The 14,032-nt window shown below is 41.4% G+C and overlaps 1 protein-coding gene across 3 annotated transcripts in view; it reads left to right on the plus strand.

Annotated features, from left to right (window-relative positions):
* Positions 1-14,032, plus strand: part of Kcnh1 (potassium voltage-gated channel subfamily H member 1) — a 309,150-nt gene that overhangs the window by 121,286 nt on the left and 173,832 nt on the right. For all 3 annotated transcript variants that reach the window (XM_070041570.1, XM_070041569.1, XM_070041571.1), the window contains one exon: positions 10,069-10,498. In XM_070041570.1, coding sequence (XP_069897671.1) covers positions 10,069-10,498 — 430 coding nt within the window. The remainder of the gene's footprint in view (positions 1-10,068; positions 10,499-14,032) is intronic.

Consider the following 14,032-nt stretch of genomic DNA (forward strand, 5'->3'; position numbering starts at 1 on the left):
CCTAACAGAGAAGGGACCTGGTTTTCTCTCTTTATTAACCCTCATCTAGAGATGACTTCTTTCTGACAATTCATATCTTCTCTTTTTCATGGAGAACTAGTTTCTCATTTATATGACTTTGTTTTCACTCAGTATTGATTTATCTACTTATTTGCTTTTTTTTTTTTGAGACAAAACCTTGCTCTGTAGTCAAGTCTTCCTGAAACTCATTGTAGTCCAAGTTGGACTGGGAATGTGTGATCCTCCTGCATTAGCCTCCCAAGTGTTGGGATTATAGGTATGAACTATCATGCCCAGCTTCTTTTCCTTTTTTGTCTGTGTTTTTATAGTGGGAAAAGAATAAGCGGCTACCACTTATATACCACCAGCAATGAATACTTTAGAGAGCTCTACCCTGTAGTCATATATTCTCCCCAACTTAATGGTGAAGAAGTGGAGTTCTGAGAGCCTTTGTAACACAGTAGGGTCACAGAATTAGCAAATATACATAAGAGACAAGGCCTGGCCACACATGACTTTGGTGTGTACATGGGACTCATGTGGTAGCCTTTACTTTCTAATCAGAAGACAATTTCTTCTTTATTGCTTTGCTTATTTCCCAAAGTTGTAACTATAGATTATATAAGCCACACAGAATAGCAAAATATCCATACTTTGCTTCCAGAAACTTTAAGAATATATATATGCACACACACACACACACACACACACACACACACACACACACACACACACACACACACACACACACACATTTACTGGAAGCCTCTATTTTTACTGGAAGCCATATTTTTTTTTCCTCCAGACTGTTCCTCCAGAGTCTTATCCCCACAAAACCAGATGGCAGTAGAGAGGAGCTGTGCACCTGTCAGTTGCTTCAAGTAAGGGAGAGTCTGGAGTGATTGGCGGTCTCCTTGCCGCTCACAGCAGAGCAGCGAGAGGAAGGACCCCTGCAGGATTATGTCTATTTGTGAAAACTGATCGGAATTAAAACCACAGTGTGAAAGGCACAGCACTGGCCCCCGTCCTTACTGGAAGACAATCCTTGTTACCTAAAACCGAAGTGTTTGGAAAAAATCTTTCTCCTGTCCCTTTCTCAGCCATATCCAGAAATGCCAGGGGCCAAGCCTGTCCCCAGTGGCATGCTCCGTGGGAATTGGCTTTGGTTTCTCTGTGGCCCTTTTTGTTTGCCAAGCTCTTTTCTTGAGCCTGCTCTGCCTCTCCTGCCTCGTGGTGTCTTGGCTTTGCTCCTCACAAGTGAGCTGGTTCCTGAGAATTGGAAACCCCAAACCCACTACACAGTTCTTTTTTTTGTTGTTGTTAATAGATACAACCCAGAGGATTGGCCTGCTGACCTGCCCTTCTCCATACCAATCTTCTCAGGTTCCTGAGGCTCTTTTGCCCATGCAAGCCACATATCCCCCCCCCAAACTGCTTATCCACCCTCCACTTCCCTTCTCCTCTGTGGCAGCCCATGCCACAAACTCCAGTGTTGTGGTGGAGGCTCCCATCTTCTTGCTTGAAGCTGGCTATTGGGTCAGGATGAGACTGAAGCGGATTATGTGTGGGGAAGGAATGTGTGTGTCTTTCCAAGTCAAATTAGACTGCATAGGGAATTGTACCTCTTTCTGCTTTAAATAGAGAGTGATGTCACATGTGGTCAGCATTCTAGCTGCTTCCTTACTGCCTAGACTCTTCCTAGCCAAAATGATGCTTTCCTAATGTCATTGCCACTCTGTTTCAGGAGCTCTGTCCAGGGAACTGACAAGTGAACCATGGCTCTACAGTCATCCTAGTGCCAAAAAGATCTATAGGTGTGACCCTCACACAAGTCATTGTGGGTTTCACCGTAGCAGTTACAAATCATGGCTAAGCCTGTGTCTGTAGCAGAGCTGTGGGACACAACATGGCTTTCTAGCTTCCCTCAGTGTGAGAGAAAATATATTCTTTGGTACCTGAATTCATTTCCCTTCCTTGGAAGAAGAAATCTGGGATTAAGTTTTCTGAGATGATAGAGACAGAGCTTGATAAAATCACATTCATAATTCCTTATGCTTTGGATTTTATTTGGCTAGTGCTAAAGATTTTAGTGTTCAGCTCCCCTAAAAGAAAAGAAAGCCTGATTGTATAATATCACAACAGAGGACCATTGGCTACATGGTTCGTATGGTAAACAGAATAGAAGTAAGACGATTTGACCAACTGTTTCTAAGCTTCCTTCAATGAATATTTTCCATGGAGGATACAGTCATGCCTTTTGGATAACTTTATTGGCCTAAACAAATAGAAGGATGTGAATGAGCCCATTTTTTAGTTAAAAAGCTTTCCTTAGATTCTGTATCTACATCTACTTCCTGAATCTGGTCATCAGACCTGCTTAAGGAACTAGAAGAAAATTCATTGTCTGCCTAATCCCAAGACAGGCACCCCCTCAGTTATACAGCAACACCTAATCTGTGGTTGCCCTGCATCACAGTTTGCAGGCTGTGTGTTCTCTGGGGCTTGATTAGGAACAGCATGAGGGCAGGGGTCTGCATCTCCCTTGTTTCTGTGTCGCTGGTAGCATTTGATTGTGTTTTTCTGTCCTATACCACACCAGGTTTTGGGGAAATGGTTGTTGAATTGAATTAAACAAGCCTAAAGTAAAATGTTGAAATAATGAAGGAGCAGCAAATTATATTTAAGCTTCAGTGAGTACCTTCCAATAAAATCGGGTAAGCCAATTGATTCCATTATGCAGTTGAAGTGGCTTTGCCGCTCTCAAAGTGGTGAGATCTTCATGGAACATTTATTCTTGAAGTCATCACTGTTTTGAAAAAATAATAAACAAGCCAATTTGTGTTAATAAAGTAATAAATCTATGTATTAGCCAGGGTTCTCCAGGAAGAGAAGCAGTAGAATATTACACATATAGAGAAATTTGGGAATCTATTAGGTGGACTCACATGATCAGAGAGGCTAGAAAGTTCCAGAATCAACTGTCTGCAAGCTGGAGAGCTGGGAAGGAAAGTAATGTGGCTCTCACCAAGAAGTAGGGAGTCTCAGACCAAGAGAGATACAAATAATGTGGTCCCCAATCTGAGGCCAAAGACCCAAGTTGTCTCCCTGTCAGGGTCCACTGGTGTGAATCTGAGTCTAAAAGCCAAAATACTTGAGCTCTGATGTCTAAGAGCAGCAGCAAAAAGTACATCCGCTTGGGAAGGAAGAGTGAGAGAGAAGGAAGAAGTGTTTTCTCCTTCTTACTTTTATATTCCATCCAAGTCCTTGGCCTATTGGATGATGGGGTCCATAGTTAGGACAAGTTTTTTTTTTTCCACTAGCTTCATTAAGCCACACCAATCTTTTCAGGACACAGCCTTAGAGACATATTCAGAAATATGCATTACTAGTTTTCTAGGCATCTCTGAAGCTAGTCAAGTTGACATCCCAAATTAAACATCACATTCCTTATCACAGATATGTCACAGATATGACATTGACTGCCACATTGCTCTTTTTTTCAGTAATGGGATTGGAACAGTGCATTATACTCATCAGGCAGGCACTGTAACACTTGAGATACACCTTTCAGCTTTGTCATAACTTCTTATAAATCATGCTTTAGGTTTTCATCCAACATATATTTATCCAGCATCCACAAGGAGCTAGAACTCTTTAAAGGTAGGAGATTAAAGATAGCGTCTGTAGTATGTAAGAAATGATCTTCGAATAAATCTCTTCATCTGAGCTGGGCACTGGTGGCTCATGCCTATAATCCTAGCTACTCAGGAGGCTGAGATCTGAGGATCACAGTTCAAAGCCAGCCCGGGAAGGAAAGGCCGTGAAACTCTTATCTCCAATAAACCACTCAGAAAACTGAAAGTGGTGCTGTGGCTCAAGTGGTAGAGCGCTCGCCTTGAGCTGAAAAGCTGGACAGTGCCCAGGCCCAGTAGTTCAAGCCCTATGTCTGACAAAAAAAATTCTACATCTGTACACTGGGTCTATAATATACTTACCTCAATAGGTTATGAGGATTAAGATGCATGTGAAGTCTTTTCTATGCCTGGCAGTTCAGAAGCACTTGATAGATGTTAAGTATTTTTTATCCTCACTCTTACTATGATTCTAATTCTCAAAGCCTACCAGCCTAATATAAAGGCAGTGTGACAAATGCCATTTATACCTTAAGAACTTCTGGCCTTGCTGTTTCTTCTGTCTGGAACATGCATCCCTTAGATGTGCTTGTGGCTCACACTTAATTTTTCAAATAGCATTTATTTTAGTGATGTGCTCTGTTTATTATATATCTCTGTCAATCAAATGAAAGTTTTGCCAGGGCAAAGATTTGGCTCTAGTTTGTCTTTGGTTAGCTATTAGTGCTTAAACTCTGTGTGTCCCATATTAGGAGCTCAATTTGTTCAATGAGTAACTGAAGGATGATTCTAGAAGCCTAGAGGAGGGCATGTCAGTCTTTTTTTTTTCCTGGTCAGTCATGGGGCTTAAACTTGGGGCCTAGGCGCTGTCCCTCAGCTCTTCAGCTCAAGGTGAGTGCTACCACTTGAGCCACAGCACTACTTCCAGTTTTCTGGTGGTTACATGGAGATAAGAGTCTCACAGACTGGCTGCCCGAGCTCACTTTGAACCATGATCCTCAGATCTCAGCCTCCATAGTAGCTAGGATTACAGGCGTGAGCCACAGGTGCCGGGCTAGGCATGTCAGTCTTAAAAGAGGGGAGATTTGTTTTTTAGGTGCCAAATATCCCTTGCTTAAAAGATGCAAGTGTAGAGTGTGAAACTGATAACTCTTAACTCTATATCATAAGGGACAAACATGGAGAAAAGCAGAGTGCTAGGCAAAAGCCAGCTTTCAATTTAAGTAAGAAAGCAGGTGGGGACAATCCACAAGGATTTCTCATCACATGAGGGTGAGTTCCAGAGAGCTCAAAGGGAACTTTGAAAAGGAGATTTTAGTTGGGTAGGATGCAGGGGAGGAGTAGTTATAAAAAATGTAGGGTTGCAAACAATAAAAACAGTTCTTAGACTGGGCAAGGGCTCATACCTATAATCCTAGCTAGTTAGGAGGCTGAGATCTGAGGATCTCAATTCAAAGCCAGCCAGGGCAGAAATGTTTATAAGACTCTAATCTCCAATTAACCACCAAAACAGGCAGAAGGGGAGCTATGGCTCAAGTGATGGAGCGCTACCCTTGAGGAAAAAAAGCTCAGGGATAGTGGCCAAGCCCTGAGTTTGAGCACCAGGATGCACAAAAACAAAGACAAAACATTTTTTTTGACAAAACATTTTTTAAAAGATATTTTTCTTTCTAGTTTGCTATGGCTGTCATTGTGTCCCATATAGATCTAAGAACTTGGTAGACTATTTCTTTTCAGTAATATATTGTTATCAGTTCGTGACTTTTGTGTCTAACAGAAAGAAATTAAGGGAAAAACCCAGAATCAAACAGACCATTGGTGAATGAGGGTAGGTGAGAGGGCATGATAAAGCCAAATTTAAGTGAGTGATTTATTCAGGCTGGATAACTAGGTAACACTTGCTAGCTTTTTCCGATAACCACGAAGTGTTCATCTTAATCTGAATTACAATCAGCATCACTACAGCTGAGGTTACTGAGCTTTCTAAGGCCTTCCCTCTTGTATTAGTTGTTGGCCTTCCGAGATGAAGCTGAATATCACTGATTCTTCTTGCTGTCACTTCATTCATATGGACCCAACATTAAATGTTTGGCTCTCTATGGTTTGCAGGTTATGACAAAGAGCCCTGTGGACATATTTGAAATGTGAGATGGGTTCTTTAATGTAAAAAGTCTGTGGGGAAATATAATTCTCTCTTTCTCTCTCTTTCTCTCTTTCTCTCTCTCTCCTCTCTCTCCTCTCTCTCTCTGTCAAGTTTTTAGAGCACTAAATTTTTTTTAAAAAGAAAGTTTGGAAAATTCTGTTTTATTTATTGCATCAACTGCACTTCAGGAAAGTAAGGGAGGAAAAAACCCCCAAGTTAATAGCTTGAAGTGCTTTTAAACAGCCAGAATTCTAGCTGTTAATGAAATAAAAGAGACCTTACCCAATCACTGCGTAATAGAGAATCAGCGTTCAGAGATAAGTCACAGGGTGAAGAAGTTCTTGTTTCCATCATCGCAGATCATGAGAATGAGAAAGAGAAAGACTACTGTAATAATTAAAACTCCTTGGTTCAGTTTAAAAAATGTGCACAAACTTTTCTGAGAAGTCACTGTGTTCTAAACATTGTGTGGATATCTTAGTTTCCTAGATCTACCAAACAAATGACCACAAAGCCAAACAATACAACAGAAGTGTTTGGAATACTAAAAGTATGAAGTCAAGGTTTTCAGCAGCATGGTGGGCAAACATATTTGCCTGCCTTTTCCATAACTTCTGCTGTGATTGCCCTATTTGACATTCCTTTATTGCTCTAGCTCGGTACCTTCATCTAAGATATGCTTTTCTCCTTGTGTCTGTCTCTTTTCTTATAAGGACATCAGTCATGGCTTATGGAAGGTCCACCCTACTCCACTATGGTTTGAACTAACTATATCCCTGGCAACCCCATCTCCAAGTGAAATCACATTCTGAGTTTTTAGGAAGGACATGGATTTTGAGGGGGTGACACTATCCAACCGACTGTAGGTGCCTTCTAAAATGACAAGTGATTTTTGCCTTTGGCATGATATGGTACCTAATGCAGTTTGGAGAAAAGATTGTGACTACAACTGTAGTCATGGGAGACTTCAGGGTGAAGTTGGTGACACGCCTGAAGGATGCCAGCTGGTTGTAACGGGACATCCAGGCATTCTGGATGGAGGGATCAGTCTGAGCAGGCTCTATGGTGCACTTGTACAGCCTACCATGGAGGGATCCTCAGTGTACCTAGAGTAAATGACCTGGCCTATAAGCAGTAGGTACATGTATGATGGCCATTGGGAAGTGATATAGGAGGGAAGGGTAGTGTACTTGCCTAGTTTGATCCCTAGCAACACACACACACACACACACACACACACACACACACACACACACACACACACACACACACACACACGAATGGAACCCCATAATTTCCTTCCATAAATACTTATGAAAAGAATGGGATCTCTGAAAAGGAGTGTGGCTGGGAATGGTCAAGAACAAAGGTCAAGAAGAGGCAGGATGACTAGCCTTTCAAGGGGATTTCAATGACAGAAACATTGCTCTGATTGAATATGAGTGAGAAAAACAGTTTTGCACTGGGTACTAAGTTCTGCTCCAGAGTAGAATTGCTTTGGAAGATGATCTCAGGAACCTCCTTCAGAGGAGGTGGAGTGTAGGTGGCTGCTTACATGGTGTTTGATTTCTGAGTCAGTGAAAAGTCTCCTTTGTCTCCCAAAATATCTACTTCATCGAGGCTGCCTGTGCTTTCTTCCTACTATTAGAAATTGGTTTCTTCAGGTTTCCCTCTGTCAGTATGCAAATGCCCCTGGAGACAGGATATCCATTTCCCCTCACCAGTGTGTTACACCTTAATACTAGGAGTTTCTCAGTCCTTTCTGCAAAGCAGGCTTTTGACAAAAACACTTGGAGGGAAATAGAGACAAAAAAAAATTGATGCACTTGGCAGTGGTGAACTTTGTCTAAGTTCATAGATAAGAAATGATTATTACTGTTATAAGTTTTATGGCTATGAAACTTTGATTATTTGGATTGATTTGATCATGCTTGGGATCAAACTCAGGGCCATACAAATACTAGGCAAAAGGCTCTACTACTGAGCTACATCTAGTTATTTGTTTCTAAAAACATCATCAAGCTGGGTGCCAGTAGTTTATGCCTGTAATTTTAGCAGCTTAGGAGGCTGAGATCTGAAAATCTCAGTTGGAAGTTAGCCTGGGCAGGAAAATCTTTGTATTCTTATCTCCAAGAGATTCTTTTTTTTTTTTTTTTTTGGTTAGTAGTGGGGCCTGAACTCTGGGGCTGGGCGCTGTCCTTGAGCTTGTCAGCTCAAGGCTAATTCTCTACCACTTGAGCCACAGCTCCACTTCCAGCCTTTTCTGCTTATGTGGTACTGAGGTATCAAACCCAGGGCCTCATGCCTGCAAGGCAAACACTCTACCACTGAACCACCTTCCCTGCCCCTCCATGAGATTCTTATCTTCAATTAACCAGCAAAAAGCTGGAAGTAGAGCTGTGGCTCAAGTGGTAGAATACTAGCCTGAGACAATGCCCAGGCCTTGAGTTCAAGCTCTGGGACTGGCACAAATAACAACAAAAACCCCAACAAAAACGATCAGCTCAGCAAAGCCTGATATGTGGTCTGCACTGACAGAATTGTGCTGCCTGAGCTCTATGTGTTCACATAACAGAAGGGCTCCGTATTTGGCAGAGAAGGTGACTGTTAAGTTTCAGTGCTAATTTCAGACTTTTTCCTTATTCACATCACATTATAATTTAAGTTGATTTGAGAGGAAGGTTCTATAGGGTCCTTCTGGGACACAGCCTACTTCAAAGTTGTAGGTCCACCATCTTCCATAGTAGTCTCAAGTCATAGGAGCCTTATCTGGAAATCATGCTTTGACTGGAAGGGATGTTCCATTGTTAGGAACTAGCCTCAGGCCCCACCTAGATGGAGGAAGGAAGATGGTAAATGTAGTTTAGCTCGTGGAAATGTGCTCATGGTGAGTCTCTTGCAAAGATGCATCAGAAAACATTTATTCCCATTCCCCCTGACTGTGATAATGTTTGACCCTGGCTGGATGGCAGGAGGTGTTATTAAGAAGACAAGAGACAAGAGAGAACAGTGGTGACATAGAAACTGTATTGTATTGAGAACAGAGGACAGAATCCTTCTGAGGTGGTTTTTGTGTTTGTTTGTTTGTTTTGCTTGTAAACAGTGGACAGCATCTTGCTTCAAAGAAATGTCTCTGTTTTATATGTTTTCTTGTTTATTTGCTCTTAATGGAAGTAGGAAAGAAATAAAGCAGTTCCTCTCGAATTGATCTGGGAACCTCCCATCTTGGGTGGCTGGGGTTTTACATGCTATGGCTTCTGTAATTTATTTCAAATCTGCTTGGAGATGAGAGGCTGCTGAGTAGAGAACTCTGAGAGATCATTTAGTCTACCTTCTTCATCGTCTAGACAAGGGGAGCCAGAAGTAACAGAAGCATCCACATGTGGGCCTCAGCTCAATTTCTTGGATTTCTATTCTGGAGTTATTTCTATCACCTTAGTTTAATAGAAAACTATTAAGTGGAGAATAGATCCGACCTGGTTTGATTGATGAGTGCCAGCTGGAAAGGGAAGAGACATGACCAGGTGAAGCCATGAAGCTCCTTCTAGCACTTGCTTTCCTCAGTTGATGTGTTTAAGTAAATGATGTCTGATTCAAATGCTGTAGCCTGACCTAAGTGGTATAGTTTTGCAAGTATTTGTAATTTCCCTGAGAGAACACAATCTCAGTTTTTCTCAGCTAGTTCTTTAGTTCATTATAAATTTTACATCTGTTTGTTTTTAAACATCCTCTTTCTAATTATAACAGCAACAATCATAATTATAAGAATTAGGTAAATACATACATGTGTAACAATATATACACAAACATAACACAAATTGCCTGTAATTCCATAACTTGACAATGTAGCCATAGGCTACTTTTGTGTTTCTTGCCCATTCACTAACAGTTTGTATGTGTATGTACAATGGAATGCCATTATATAATACTGTGCAATATGAAAGAAATATGAATGCAACTTTAAAATATTTCATGTTCAATAATATGAAATATTTTCAACCCTTAAAATAAGTAATGATATGGAAAGATAATCATATGTATTTGTTTTCTCATGTACAATGTAATTCTAACTAGTTTTATATGTCTGCTTATTTGTTTTTAAGAAGGAAAATGCTAATAGCTATCTGTATTCCATGCATCTTGGAGTAGAATTCCAATTTTAATTTTTAAGGGTTGCATATTATTGCCTCTAACGGGTATATACTATGCTTATACACAGCTGCACTGGTGGGGGAGGGGAAGGAGTCCTAACTTTTGTTCTACGGCTCTGATGTTTTGTTCCTCTTCTCCCAGGGCATCAGCAGCTTGTTCAGCTCTCTGAAAGTTGTCCGGCTGCTCCGTCTTGGGCGAGTGGCTCGTAAGCTGGACCATTACATTGAATATGGAGCTGCTGTGCTGGTCCTGCTGGTGTGTGTGTTTGGGCTGGCTGCACACTGGATGGCCTGCATCTGGTACAGCATTGGGGACTATGAGATCTTTGATGAGGACACCAAGACGATCCGCAACAACAGTTGGCTCTACCAATTGGCAATGGACATTGGCACTCCTTACCAGTTTAATGGGTCTGGTTCAGGGAAATGGGAAGGTGGCCCCAGTAAGAACTCTGTCTACATCTCCTCTTTGTATTTCACCATGACCAGCCTCACCAGTGTGGGCTTTGGGAACATCGCCCCATCCACAGACATCGAGAAGATCTTTGCAGTGGCCATCATGATGATTGGTTGTAAGTATGGCTGTGCTGGGGTGGAGGAGCATGCATTTTCAAATAGGGTAAAAATCAAAGCTTCAAATAGGGTAAAATGTGCTGTTTTAGCAAGGACCCAAGGTATAAGGACTTAAAACAACAAACGTATCGTATTTTGTTCCTCAAGACTAGCTTTCCCGTTTTCCCGATAACTCAATGTTGAAAAACACATGTAGGAAGCAAAAGAGTACAGACTGTCTCTTAGAGACAGCTATTACTTTTTGGTGATTTAACATCTATTTTATATGTCTCTCTGATTTTGATAAATTTAAAATAAGTTTGTGTTATCCATATAATTTAGTAAAGTATACCTAGAATAGTGAATTGCAGGTCTTTTCCATATCAGTTTCTTTTTTCTTTTTTTATTGTTATTATAAAGGTGAGGTACAGAGGGGTTACAGTTACTTAAGTCAGGTAATTTGCTTCTTTTTAATCAAAGGTATAACTTGTGATACTTTGGTTTACACAGTGTACCAATTTCTACAGTGAAACAAATGAGTCTGTTTAGCCTCTCACTTTGTTGTCCCTTTTCTTACCTTGGCTATGTACTTGAAATGTTCTCTAGGCAAGTTCCTAATACCATTCCAGTACTATTGACTTAGGTTTGGCTCCATGTTAATTGAAACCCAGCTCTCTAGATCTTCATGGTCCAACCTGCTAGGGGAAGAGAATTCATGACAAAAATATGCAAGGAATCTCATCAGTTAACTTTCATATTAATTCTGTTGAAACGATCATCTTCTTGATATGCTAGGTTACATGAAATATTCTATTACAATCTATTGTTTTTCCTATTAAATGTGGCTTCTAGCTGGGCTTCTAGGATTACATGGTTGTAATCCTAGCTATGCAGGAGGCTAAGATCTGAGGATTGCTGTTCAAAGCCAGCCCACGGAAGGAAAGTCCATGAGACTCGTACCTGCAATTAATCAAGAAAAAGCTAGAAGTGGTGCTGTGGCTCAAGAGGTAGGGTGCTATCTTTGAGCAAAATTGAGCTCAGGGACTTTATCTAGGCCCAGAATTTGAGCTCTAGGATCTGGGGAGGGGAAAAAATGTGGCATCTAGGAAAAATGGAATCATATTTCCCTTGGACCATTCTAGTCTAGATCATCACTTTTGATGTCTGCTGGATAGTGAGAATATTTCCAACATACAAGCATGCATTGGGAAGAAAGGCTCTTGTTTGATTGAGAAGGACTGGATGAATGGAGTCACTTGGCTGGGTTGGAAAATAACCCTCGTTCTCAAGGCAGCTGTTTAAATCTGAGTCATTTTCCTTACTGACCACCGTGTTAGCAGTTGCTGTTGTGGAGTCTGGAAACCATCTCTGGCCACACACAACAACGAGTCCCTTTCATTAAAGGAGGCCTTAAGTTGGAGGGGACCTAACCAGGCTAGAGAAAGTCAATAAGCTTGAGTGGATTGAACTTATTGTGAAACTGCCAAGTGTGATTTGTCAGTACTTGAGAGACAGATTGGGCCAGGGAGAAGATGTTCTGGAGATGCTTTGGTCTGTCCAGTGGTCTGGTTACATGGGAGGATGCTCAGAATTCCAGTTACTACAGGCTTAAATGGATTTTGCCTGAGGTACTTCTTCATGGCAGAGTTTATGAATTAATTATCCCATCAACCCGGTGAAACTTGAAGGTTCAGCTGGACTTACTTTGTCCAGCTGCTCAGAAATCCACATCCCTCTTGGAGTGGATTTTGTTACTTCAGGTGGTTTTGCATTTGCTGCGTACTTCTTCCTTTCTTACAATGACTTTTATCATGTCTGATGCAGTCTTTTGGTAAAAAGCCTTCTCTGCCGGCAGTTTGCCTGAGTCTTTATAGAAAGTATGCAAAGGGGTTTTGTAGGAACTGTGTGCCTATGGGGGCTTTTAGGTTTGCTCCTTCTTTTAAACTAGGTTTTAATAGAGATGATTGCTGGCCGAGGGATGCAGCGTTAAGGATCTGTGGGTGGCTAATTGTTCCTGTTTAATTAGAACTTGAGGTGCTTTCTCACGTCAAACAAGAATTTAAGACCTTTGCTCTTCTAGAAAGGTTACAGCCTTAACTGCACCTGTTTCTAGTCAGGGCTTGCAGCTTTTTGTTTGTGTTTTGTGGCCCTGGGGATGGAACTTCAGGTCTCACACATAAGCATGCACTGCCCTCAGACTGTTGGTAGCATTTTTTCCAAGCCTGGGAATATTCAGTAGTCAACCAGATACACCAGGCATAGGACAAAATTTCCGAGGAGGCAGGGAGGGAGATGGGATGCTTTGTGAGTTGAACATGTCATTGTATCCATTAGAGAGCATTTACTAAGAGTGGTCAGTTAGAAAATGGGCCCCATTCCACTGGCTCCCCAAGGGCTTTCAGATGCTAGGTTTCTTTGTAACTTCTTACTGAGAAGAACAAGAAAACAGCGCTGGTGGCATATAATAATGATAAGCAATTTTTCCCCCTTTCTCCAAACCACTCTTCCATGGAGAGCACAATTTCCTGGGTATCCAGGGGAAATTGCAATTATTACCACTTTTCTTTTCCCTTCTTCTCAGAGTGAAGTGCTATTTCCATTTCTTTATATTGAAAAAAGAAGTCTAATGCACAGTCTCCTCTGCATTGTGCAGTCGTGTGTGATGTTTACTCAAACAGATCTTCAACACTTGTTTCCTGCACACTTGTTACCTGGGAGACATTGTGTTAAATGCATTGCACACGATTTCTGCCGCTTCCAAGGAATGTTTGTGTTAGAGAATATTATCTTTATTTTCTAAGGACTCAAAGGCTTGGAGAAGTTAACTCACTTTCTCAAGAATGTGGGACTGGGAAGCAGGAGAGAGAGAGGGTTCAGACTTGGGCCATGTTCCTTTGATGCAGATGTTAGGGTATGATGATGTGGGCTTACAATGCAGATTTTCATGCTTATTCCTGACACATGGAAAATTCTCCTGGCAAACTTTAGCAGCCGGCAGTTTTTGCTGTGGAAACTTTTTGTATGCTTGCTTGTTGTTGTTGTCATTTTAATTTAAGAAACAAGATTATGCTACAGACCCAGGGACTGGGTGCTTAGCAAACTAGCTATTTTTTCAGCAACCTGTCACTTACAGTTACAGTTGTTCCACTTGCCGTGTGACACACGTCTGACAAATTCTTGTGCTAACAAGAAAGTTACTGTGTTCTGTGTAATGAGTGGTAATTATCCTTGTAAACTCACATTCCCAACCACCTTTGTTCAGGACAACTCCTGATGTCTAATTAGATTTACAGAATCTCCTTCTTCTTGCTTTTTGCCAGTGTGTGCACATGTACATACACTTACCTTCTCCTGTAGAGCTCCTGGAGTATGATTGACACCCAAATTGAGATCACTAGCATGGGAATATTTACCACAGTCTGCATTTACCCCAAGGGCTCTGGGTTGCCACCTGTTCAGTTCACCTTGGCAAGTCCTGAGGGGGGAAACAGATTCAGATCTCGGAGGCTTCTGAAATATCAATTATATTGTATTTTCCTCCTCATATGCATCTT

Source organism: Dipodomys merriami, unplaced genomic scaffold, assembly GCF_024711535.1.
Source record: "Dipodomys merriami isolate MVZ:Mamm:240054 unplaced genomic scaffold, mDipMer1.0.p SCAF_31, whole genome shotgun sequence".
Lineage (NCBI taxonomy): Eukaryota > Metazoa > Chordata > Mammalia > Rodentia > Heteromyidae > Dipodomys > Dipodomys merriami.